The 11,890-nt window shown below is 23.2% G+C and overlaps 6 protein-coding genes across 6 annotated transcripts; 4 read left to right on the forward strand and 2 right to left on the reverse strand.

Moving 5' to 3' along the window:
* On the forward strand, positions 1-130 carry AAJ76_1030002 (hypothetical protein; the record flags this gene model as incomplete). Its single annotated transcript, XM_024473690.1, has 1 exon — positions 1-130. A coding segment is annotated over one exon (130 nt), but the record flags the coding sequence as incomplete, so codon positions are not given.
* A 1,461-nt stretch (positions 131-1,591) lies between these two features.
* On the forward strand, positions 1,592-2,452 carry AAJ76_1030001592 (hypothetical protein; the record flags this gene model as incomplete). The annotated part of the gene is made up of 1 exon (XM_024473689.1): positions 1,592-2,452. One exon carries the CDS (start codon positions 1,592-1,594, stop codon positions 2,450-2,452), a length of 861 nt encoding a protein of 286 aa, XP_024329935.1.
* Positions 2,453-6,763: 4,311 nt separating this feature from the next.
* Positions 6,764-7,507, forward strand: AAJ76_1030006764 (hypothetical protein; the record flags this gene model as incomplete). Its single annotated transcript, XM_024473691.1, has 1 exon — positions 6,764-7,507. One exon carries the CDS (start codon positions 6,764-6,766, stop codon positions 7,505-7,507), a length of 744 nt encoding a protein of 247 aa, XP_024329936.1.
* Positions 7,508-8,270: 763 nt separating this feature from the next.
* Positions 8,271-8,540, reverse strand: AAJ76_1030008540 (hypothetical protein; the record flags this gene model as incomplete). The annotated part of the gene is made up of 1 exon (XM_024473692.1): positions 8,271-8,540. One exon carries the CDS (start codon positions 8,538-8,540, stop codon positions 8,271-8,273), a length of 270 nt encoding a protein of 89 aa, XP_024329937.1.
* Positions 8,541-10,103: 1,563 nt separating this feature from the next.
* Positions 10,104-11,087, reverse strand: AAJ76_10300011087 (gtpase-activating protein; the record flags this gene model as incomplete). The annotated part of the gene is made up of 1 exon (XM_024473687.1): positions 10,104-11,087. One exon carries the CDS (start codon positions 11,085-11,087, stop codon positions 10,104-10,106), a length of 984 nt encoding a protein of 327 aa, XP_024329938.1.
* A 408-nt stretch (positions 11,088-11,495) lies between these two features.
* Positions 11,496-11,890, forward strand: AAJ76_10300011496 (a-factor-processing enzyme; the record flags this gene model as incomplete). The annotated part of the gene is made up of 1 exon (XM_024473688.1): positions 11,496-11,890. A coding segment is annotated over one exon (395 nt), but the record flags the coding sequence as incomplete, so codon positions are not given.

The raw sequence follows: 11,890 nt of genomic DNA on the forward strand, positions 1-11,890 counted from the left end.
TTACGCTATCCCGTTTAAAACGGGACTCAAACTCGATACGTGCTTTCTTTGTTTAAATTATGTGTATATGTCTTTGTGCATGTATGTATTGTTTATTATTGAACATTGCACACTTTTAATTATAAAATGACAATAGAGCATATTTTACAATTTGAATAAAACTTAAGAAAATATTTTAGAAAGTTAAGCTCTATATAATATAATCAACTATGGAAGATTGTTATTTATTTGAAAAAACGTTTTCCAAAATTTGAAAAAAGAAGGGTTAAAAAATAAAAAAATGTTCAGATTCAAACTTTTTATATATATTGATGATGATGATGATGATATTGTAAATTCTAATAATATTTTAATCAACCAAAAATTGAAAGGTCTGGCGCGAATTAAAAAATACCGTAAATTTTAGAATATAAATTATCTTATTGTTAGTAAATAATTAATAACGAAATATGCCAAAATAGTAAAAAAAAGAAACAAATACAATTTGTGAATGAAACATGTAAGTTTTTTAAAATTTGACATAATATATTTAATTCGTATCAATTATAATCTCCAACAAATCTGATACACAAAAGTATTATGGAATTTGTAAACAGAAAATGTTATTTTAACGAATTTAATTCTGTGGAAAATACAAATGAGGTGGCTAAAGAGTCACTTATATTAGTTTATTAGTTATGTCTCAGAAAAATTAAAACTTCACGTGAAATTTAATAAAATATAAAAACTTAGACAAGGCTAAAACTTGAATTTAATTAGCAAAAATTAGTGATATTTATAAACTCTTTTCACAGTTCTTATATATTTAAATAAAATATTCAGTACAATAAAGTTTTATATAAACAAATTTACTGTTTCTTAGATAAAAGTCGACAGTGACTGGAATCGAACCAGCGTGAGGAAACCTCAATTGATTTCGAATCAACCGCCTTAACCACTCGGCCACACTGCCTAGATTTCTGCTTTATTAACATTTTTGTATTTGTAAAAATGAATATTTATTGCTGCGCTGCATTTAGACAGGTAACAAAAAAAAATAAATAAATTTACAATGTTTATTAAATTTTACAGAAAGACAATTGTTTAAGTATTTGAACAAAAAAATTAAAAAAGACTGACTCTTTAAAATAATAAACACCATTTTTGAGAACTTTTTTTAGCGTTAAAACAATTTGCAAATATACAACGGTGCACTTTAGGTTTTATTTTTTGCATAATAGAAATATTAAATGTATACAATGCAAGGATGTCATATAAAAAGGCAATCAAAACTGAGAATTGATTTATAAAAATTAGTTATCACTTTTAAAATACAGAAAAATTCTAAAATTTATCTAATCAACAATCAAACTAAATTCAGATATTAAATTTTTTAATTTAAATAAAAACATTGTAAATTAAAATTATACTTTTGATTTTGCTTGATTTGGACACAATTAACTTGACGTAAAAAACATAATTAATATTTGAATGTACAACAGCATAATTATTTATTCATATATGATATCTATATTAAATTAAACCGGTTATTTCACATGTATGTAAAATTAACTAAGTAAATTTTAAAAATATACTTAATTTTATAGATCTCATGACAGATGTCAAAAAGACAATCAGTAAAAAAACATTTCTTTTAAAAAACAATAAGAAATTTATTGTATATTTTTTTAATTTAATTGGGTATAAAAATTTGCTTTTTACCCCATGTATGTTATTTATAGTTTTATCTGCAATGCTTAGAGGTGTAATTAATCTTACTATTGAAATATCTGGGGAGTTTTACACAAATGATTTTAAGGTTGATCAATATAAAATGGCTATAAACCTTGATGAAGGAATGAATAATCAGGAATTTCAAAGATTAATTAAAAAGGTTGCAATATCATACCAAAGATTTGCAAAGTTACGTCCTCTGCCAGAGTCTTTTTCAGGCAAGTATTTGAATAGTTCATGTAACGAAACAACATACTCTTTGAATCCTATTATTGTAGTAACTGTAAACAATAAACTAATTAGTGCAAGAAGATTAAAAATACTAAAAATTATGTTTATGATAACGCGATTACAGCTTCAAAATTGGGCCATTATTGATATTTTTGACGAAAAGATCGAAAAATATCTTAAAAAGAGATTTAATGTAAAACCAAAATATCCGATGTGTAAAGATGTTACTAGAAAAAGATTACTTAAACTTAAGGATGCCTGTGTAGTATTAAAAAGATATAAAAAACAATCAGTTCTTCATTTAGCTAAACATTTTATGATGTATTACACTAGTGAAAATTTATCTTTGCATTTTACGGACATGTACAATTTTTTGTTGGCTGATGATGAAATGATATTTGAATGTGATGAAAAAATTATTTCTGTCATCTGCCTAGTTAAACTACATATTCTAGTCGATTTCGTATTTTCATACGACGAATTAATGTTTTTAAAACATTTATATTAAAAATGATTTAATTTTATATGTACGTTTAATTATTATTGCACATAAAATTTTTTTATTAGCTATTATTGCTTGGCCTAAAAATCACCGAATAATTTTTTGCCATTTAACATTACAAAATTTATTAAAAAATATTTTTAAAGCAATAAGGGAAAAGATAAGGTTTGAGGGATACTTTTATTTTAAAGAATTTAACATAGAAAAATTGATTTGGCGGCGTAATAAGCGGAGATGCACCTCTTTGCTGAAAACTACTACTATAGGACTAATCTTTTAGAAACATCATTATACAACCATGCAAAAGATGAGGAAAAGTACAACAAAGTTTTGTTTTCTGCTAAAATTAAATAAGGAGCAATTGAAATTTTTAAACCGGCGAGACGTGTAATTATAATGCTTCAAATGCATTTTAAAATTATATTCACCTTTCTTTAAATATTAAAAAGATTGAGAATTAGTCAACGAACAAGAAAGAAAAATAATTTAACAATACATAACGATTATAATATTCCAGAAGAATTGAGAAAACAAGCAAAAATGCAAAGTTATTGTATTATGATTCTGGAATGATGGATGATAACAGAATAGTAATTTTTATGACTAAAAAAAATCTTGAGCATTTTATAAACTATAAAATTGCTGTATGTGATGGTACTTTTAAATCTTCATTATCTAAATTTGAAAAATTATTAGTCTTTAATGTAATGCGAGCGTTGGATAAAAACTTGGGTTTATTTATTAAAATTATTTAAAAGTGTTTCTGTCAAATATATTAAATCTGATATATTTGACAGAACACTATAAATACATTAATATTCCTGCAGCGAGAAATATTAATTTGCCTTCGATATATCGTTATATGAAACATGAAGCGAATTATTTTATACAAAGCTTTTTAATGGTTAGGTACTGAGCGCAAAGAAATTATTAGACCTAAAAGTATAATACTAGATTTTGAATCGGTCAGCTACAAATGCTGCAAGAATATCTTATAGAATCTAAGTTTTATCTGCGTGGCTCTCATTTAGGACAGATTATATGAAGGGGGTTCAAGCTTTAAAACTTTCTAGAAAATTCATAAATATTAGCAAACCAAATTTCATGTAAAGATGTTATTGGCTTTAAGTTTTATACCAGAGCATGAAGTTTTATTTGTAATTGCCTGTTTAAAACAATTTCTTTAAAAGAAAAAATCAACATATGTTTTAAAACTCTTTAATTGATTTCAATCGGAGTATCTAAATCAAAATGAAACAAATTAGAGTATTTCATTTTGGAATGTGTATACTAGAATTTTAGTAATATTCTCGCACTACCAATGATATAATAGACTTTCACAGACATCTCAATAGTTTGCTAAAAGTCAAGAAAGCCTTTTTCTACATAATTTTGAAAGAATTAATAATAGAACAAAAACTAACAGAAAACAAATCAATAAGATCTTTGAGTAATGATGTGGCCTGTAAAGATAAGAAAAGCTTAAAATAAATATTGAAGGGTTATAATAATTATTATGGAGTAGATTTCCTCAAAAAATGCATTTACATTTAACTGGAAGCTGGATTAAATTAAACATTTTAATGATCAAATTTTCTTCTTTGTTTTCTTTTACTTTCAAAAATTTATTTTAAATTATTTCTAAATATCTTGGATGATCTCAAATTACTAATACTTACAAATTCTGGTTTAATTATTAATTTAATTTTAAATCCTTAAATTATTCGGAGGGGGGGTTGGTCCTAACGCATTTATATTTATACAAATTGGCTTTTTTATGTTCATTTACTGATAATTTTGTCTTATTTTTCTTTTATTTATTAGTATAAAATTTTTTTATATTTTATTAATTAATCTAAAAAAATTTAATTTTTTGTGTATAGATGTTTTAAATTGAAAAAAAACGTAAGTAATCTACTTATTACATTAATTTATAACAAGAAGTACATAAATCTTACTTACAAACTTGTAAAAAATTAAAATTTAATACACACACTGATGCTAATACAAAATGGGAAAAACTTTTAAAATTTAAAAATGTACAGAAGCGAAATTTAAAAATAGAATTTTATTTTTTTACAAAAAATTCAAAGTTACTTATAATTGCATTTCATAAAAAACAATTTTTTTACATAAAAATGTACTCTTGATAAGATTGTCAGGTTAAAATAAATGAAAATTTTTATTTGTTCATTTAAAAATAAATCTCACCTGGAAATAAAAAATAGAACTTTTAAATTTTCTTTTAAAATAATAATATAAAAAAAATTAATAAGTTTTATGTTAAAAAGGAAAAATTTTTGCTTAAGCACAAAATTATAGCCGAATATAAAGTTGAAAAGAATCAAAAATAATTGCATAAAAATTTAATTTACATATTCCTTATGTCTATAACAATGAACGAATATATAAAAAAAGCAAGCTATTCGAACTAAGGGTTGGAGTAGAAAATATTTGTTTAATGAAAGTGATTTATTGTTTCTTAACAAGGAAATTTTAAAGAAACCAATATTAGTAATTTAAACTGACGAAAAAAAATTTTAAAATAAGAAAAAAGGAAGTAGCTGCTAAGACTATTAGTAAAAAGCTAGTTGATTTGGGTTGTAAAGGCAGGATAAAAGCATGTAAATCATTTTTGTGAAAAAAGTATTCAAGATAGACTAAGACCAGCAACGGAATGGTATTATTAAAAGGAAAGTTACTTTAAAGGTATTAAATAGAGTGATTAATCTAAAACATCACTGTTTGAATCAGATGGAATAGCTTATTGCCACCGGAAAGATGGTTTGCGGTATGATATGAAAAATCTAAAGCCTACTGTTAAGCATGGTAATGGTTTAATCGTGATTTGGAAATGTTTTTTGGAGAAAGAAGTTGAGAATATCAACATAATTGAAGGTAAAGTAAGTAGTTAAAAATATACTACAATCCTCAATTATAATTTCTTTAAAAGTGAAGAGGATTAGAATTTAAAATTTTTTTTATTTTAACGAGATAATAATTCAAAGCACAGGTCAAAGCTTGCAAAAAAATATAAAATTAATTAATGGCTATCACAAAAGCCTGATTAAAATCTAATTGAGAGTCTATGGTCTGTTCTAAAGAAAAATGTTAGTGCTAGACGGTGTAAAAATATCTAAGAATTAAAAGTTGTTGTAGTAAAAGAATGGATAAAGACACCCAAGAAGCTGTGCCAAAAGTTGGTTTCAAAACTAAAAAAAGATATAAAGTAATATTAACGGGAAAGATGAGCATACAAGTTATTAATAAAAAACTCTGTTTTTTATTCCTACCTAAAATTAATTTATTAAAATCACTCAGATATATGATTAGGAATTAAATTAAACCACATTACGTGTGAAAATGTATTTAAACATATGCATTAAATGTTGGTTTTAAATGAATAAAAACAAGTAGGCAAATTATGAAAAAAATAAATTCTATTTTTTAATTCCGCTATTGTACACAAACCGTTTATATATTTCTCATATATTTTAATTAAATTATTGGTATAATAAAATTTAACAAATAAAGTTTATTGTTTAAAAATAAAATTTTACAATGACTGGATTTAAACCAACGCTAGATGAACTTATTTAATTTTGATTCAACCTTCCTAACTACTCAGCCACACTGCCTAAATTTCTAGTTGTATTAACATTTTTGTATTTGTAAAAATGAGAAATTATCGCTGCTACTTTTAACAGGTAACTTATTATTAGAATATAATGCTAATATTGTTAATTAAATTATGAAAAAATGTTTGTATAAATACTTGCACAAAAAAAATTAAAGCAGATTGTCTATTTAAAATAATAAACACCATTTTTGAAAACTTTTTTTGGCGTTAAAACAATTTGCAAATATACAACGGTGCACTTTAAGTTTTACCCTTTGCATGACAAATAATAAATGTATACATAGCAAAGATATCATAAAAAGAAAATCAAAAATGAGAATTAATTTATAAAAATTAGTTATCGCTTTTAAAATACAGAAAAATTCTAAAATTTATCTAATCAACTATCAAATTAAAAATTAGTTGTAACATTATTAAACTTAAACTAAAAAAAATACAAATTATTTATTCACATATGATATCTATTTTAAATTTAACCTGTTATTTCATATGTATATAAAATTAATTTTGATATTTTTTAATTTAAAAAAATATACTTAATTTTATTTTAAAGATCTCATGACAGATGTCAAAAAAAGACAATCAGTAAAAAAACATTTCTTTTAAAAAACAATAAGAAATTTTTTGTATATTTTTTTAATTTAATTGGGTATAAAAATTTGATTTTTACCCAATGCATGTTATTTATAGTTTTATCTGCAATGCTTAGAGGTGTAATTAATCTTACTATTGAAATATCTGGGGAGTTTTACACAAATGATTTTAAGGTTGATCAATATAAAATGGCTATAAACCTTGATGAAGGAATGAATAATCAGGAATTTCAAAGATTAATTAAAAAGGTTGCAATATCATACCAAAGATTTGCAAAGTTACGTCCTCTGCCAGAGTCTTTTTCAGGCAAGTATTTGAATAGTTCATGTAACGAAACAACATACTCTTTGAATCCTATTATTGTAGTAACTGTAAACAATAAACTAATTAGTGCAAGAAGATTAAAAATACTAAAAATTATGTTTATGATAACGCGATTACAGCTTCAAAATTGGGCCATTATTGATATTTTTGACGAAAAGATCGAAAAATATCTTAAAAAGAGATTTAATGTAAAACCAAAATATCCGATGTGTAAAGATGTTACTAGAAAAAGATTACTTAAACTTAAAGATGCTTGCGTAGTATTAAAAAGTAATAAAAACCAATCAGTTCTTCGTTTAGCTAAACATTTTATTATGTATTACACTGGTGGAAATTTATCTTTGCATTTTAAGGACATGTACAATTTTTTGTTGGCTGATGATGAAATGATATTTGAATGTGATGAAAAAATTATTTCTATCATCTGCCCAGTTAAGCTAAATAATTTAGCCGATTTCGTATTTTCATACGATGAATTAATGTTTTTAAAGCATTTATATTAAAAATGATTTAATTTTATACGTACGTTTAGTTATAATTGCACATAAAATTTATTTTTTTGAATTAGTATAAAAATTTTCTTTATATTTTATTTATAAATATAAAAAATTTTTACGTTTTTTAATTTTTTGTAATCTAAGGTTTTAATCAAAGTAAAAGATATGAGTAGCTTAGTTGTTTTACATTAATTTATAACAAGAAGTACGTTAATACCTCCTACAAACTTGCCACTTATTTTATAATTAAATTGAAGCATTGCTACTTTACAAAACAAATTGAAAAATTTTTTTATTCAAAAAATTGACTACACGAAACCAAATAAATAAAATTTTTTCTCAAAATAAATCTTGGATTATTTAAGGATTTGACTGATTTTTAATGATCTGCATATCAATAATAATTTTAAATTGTATTTTTCTTTTTATTTAAACATTCAATAATTAATTTAGCCATAGAATGTATAAAACTAATTATAAGGATACAAAAAAGTCTTTGTTAAGAATAGGATATACTATTTCTGATTTTTACAAATTAATAAAGTAAATTCTAAACCTGTTATTTAATTATAATCTGTGCAATTTATAAAAACGATTGAATATAAAACATATAACTAAATTATTTTTGCTGGTAAAATTATCGAGCTGTTAATTTTGCACAACAAATATTTAAATATAAAAAATATATCTATTAACGTTATAAATTTAATTAAGATAATAAATTTAAATAAAGCTTTTATAAAACGGCAAATTAAGATCACTGATCGTATTACCATTGCCACCGACAACAAAAACAAAGAATAGTAGGAGGTAAAATCATTATTAAAAGAACGATGAGGATTAATACTAAACCAAAGAAGACTATATCTAAATTAGTTACTGAATGAATAAAATTTTTAAAGCAGGAAATTTTGCTAATTTTTTTCTCTTTTTGGGAGAATTTTTGATTCTTTAAATCTTGCTTAAGCACCCCGAAATCATTTTCGATATCTACCGCTCTACTTAGTTCAAATAATATATAAATAAAGCAAAACAACATTAAGGGGTACTTTCTTGGGTGTATTTAAATAAAAAATTTTTTTAAGTATTTACACAATAATATAATCTAAAATATTTAATTGTTTATTTTTCAAATTTAAATTTACAAAAGACTTCTATATAACAATTGTATAATAATAACTCTAAAGACAATAACTGTCATTTTAAAAAAAAATAAGAAAAAATAAATGAAATCAATTAAATAAGATGCTTTTTAATGTTTAACTGCAACGACCGTTTGTCTTTCATTTATTATGGCGGTGCATAGTGCAAAAGCATAATTATAACTTGACATGTAGTGTTTTTATAATTTTATGAATTATTTTTAAAAGATCAGAATTGTTTTTTAATTAATCAAAACTCTTGCGTTGTGTAATGCGAATCATCAATGATTTATAAGTTTTAAAGTCAAAAAATCTCAAACTCGGCTATTTTTACATTGTAGAAAATATTGTCTTATTTTAATTTATCATTTTAAAATTTATTGAACAAGATCAAAAATATAGAAATGTCATGCTTTAAAGCTGTATAGAGACATTTTGTGCACAAATTTTAATAAACGTTAAATTTGGTAAATTGTTTTTTTGTTAATTGGAGAAGTAGAAATTGGGTTATGTTTATAATGTTCTGTCAAATAGAATAAATTAAATCGCTTTTAAAAGCATTTTAAATAACTTTGATAAATTAAGTCTATTTTTTTATCCAACAGGAGTTAAGTATAATTATATAAGGTTACGAAATTTGAGTAAGACTGTTTTAGTATTTTTAACTATTCAAATTTAAGGTTTTACTTAAAAAATGTTATTTTTAAACAAATGAATGTATTGTAAAACAAAAATTTAGCATTTTTTTCTACGTAAAGATTATATTTGACAAGAAAAATACAGCAATGTAATATGTTTTACCATACAAAGCTTAAAAATATTGTTTTATTTAACTTTTAGACCTGTTGTAAAAAGAGGTTTTCAAAAAATTTAATATACCTTTTAATAATCTTATCACCATTTTAAAAGATTATTCTTATTACAATGCATTAGAAACGTAAAATATTTTTTATGTATGCTTCTATTATTAATTACAACAAGATAATATATTCTTGAATGCAAACTCAAAAAATGATGATTCTAAATGACAACAAAAAATTGAAAATTTGATTATCTATTTTTTATAGGTTAAATTACTGGTTTACTATTTTACAGTAAATTTTATAAAATAAAAACTACTTACGAAGGGCTAAAAAAAAGTAAACTTCTTATTATATTTTAAAAAATATATTGAATTTACTAACTTTATTAAAAATAAACTAAATTTTTATTATTTAATTTAAATTTTAATTAAAAAGTTTTTTGACAAATACACAAATAAATGAAAAAGTAAAATTTTTTAATAATAAAGTCTTATTTAAATCATTAAAAAAATTGTAAATATACATGGTAATAAATGTAAATTATTAATTAAAATATAATTATATATTTAATTATTCATTACATCTAACTTCAATCGAAGTATAAAAAATATTATAGTGCTTTTTATGCAATCAAAGATGCATCTTTTAAAAATATCTTTATTCTTCTAATGTACACAAACTCAATCTAATTGTTTCACCATCATAGAATATACTTTTAATATCCAATAAAGAGATATTCTGCATAGAATACATTATTTGCTCATAAGAATCATTTAATATTGTTGTGCGCAAATTTCTAAACACTGCTACAATACAAAAATTAAGTATATTAAATCTATTTGAATCACTAAGGAGTCTATCCCATAACCAAATAACTTCTTCAGTTTTGAATTCCGTTGAAAATAAAAAAAATAACCATTTTAAAAAAATAGGCGACTCGTGTATGCTTTTTTTTACACAACAGGTGTATAACACAGGATCAACTTTATTTAAAATGTCCCACACGTTACACATTAAAATTTTCAGGTTCTGTTCGTTATCAATATAAGATAAAAAATTTTCGTAGAGGTTTAACATTAGATAGTTGAAACAGTAAAATGCATCTTCTTCCGCATATAATGTATCCTCACTATCATCACTTGTAATAAATACTTTGTAAATAGGTATTAATAACATTACCATGCCCTGAATATATCCTACTGATTTGTTGTGTAGAACAAAACATTTTAAAATCCTTATAATTTTGCTTCGATGCGTAAGATTACTATTTTTATGTTTTGTATCAAGAAACGCACATGTTTCTTTTTTATAAAAAAGTACAGGTTCAATAAATGTCCTTGTAACATCATTTACTAAAACATCATAGTAACTAGTTTCTGTATTTTCTATATCATTTAAGTAACTTTTGTAAGCTTGTCTTTGCTTTTTATAATACAAAGAACTCTTAAACTTATTACTTGAAAAATAACCCAATAAAATTTTCCAGCATCGAGGGCGATATTTCGCTTGTAATAACCCCAGGTAGCAAAATTTTCTAATTGTTTTTATATTTATAGGAGTAAAATCATATGGATTAATTTGTTTAATAATTTCAGTTGTAATATTAAATTTACGGATATTATCATTATCTTCAGATTTCATAATTTAAAATTAAAAAAAAAATTTAAGAAAAAATACACCAATAAAAAAAAGTAAAAATTATAGGCTACACAGTCATGAAAATTGATTTCTTGGTATAAAAAAATATTTTCTAATTTAGTCAAACAAAATTTATTTTTTTTAAGTTTGTAACGTAAACGACAAATAGCCTACGTTCACCATGTTAAATATTAGGTAAAAAGCTGCTTTGAATTGTTTAATCTTGAATGTGGTAGAAAGATAAAGGCAGCACAAATATTGCAATGATTTACAAATAATAATGCTACCATTCAATAAAATATTTTATTAATATTGGTAATACGTTTACATCCGTTATAATTCATATGTTTTAGAAAAATTTAATTTCATACTTTTTTATTTTAAGATTATTTATATTTTGAAACCCTTCTTATGACAGGCCATCTTAAATTGCGTGATATTAATTTTATAACAAATTCTTGCCCAAACGTTATATCCCCTTGTTTTACTTATATCTTTGATAAAAGCTATAAAGTACCGAAAGCAAGCGTATACATACTTTTAAGCTACCCTGATTTTTTTACAAGATTAAAAGATTATTCAACTTTTTTTGAGCTGCAATGTGAACATTTTTTAATGACTTATGATTCTTTTCTATCTGAATGTATGGTAGGGACAAGTATATATACGACAGATTACGGTATAGAAATACATTTTTGCGGTATATCTACTAGAATTAGTGATGTTTGTACACTTTATATTAATTTTATATTTAATAACCAAGACGAAAGCAGGTATCATTTAGTATATTTACAAATTGAAAAAAA

This window comes from Vairimorpha ceranae (genome assembly GCF_000988165.1).
Source record: "Vairimorpha ceranae strain PA08 1199 chromosome Unknown NODE_103, whole genome shotgun sequence".
Classification (NCBI taxonomy): Eukaryota; Fungi; Microsporidia; family Nosematidae; genus Vairimorpha; species Vairimorpha ceranae.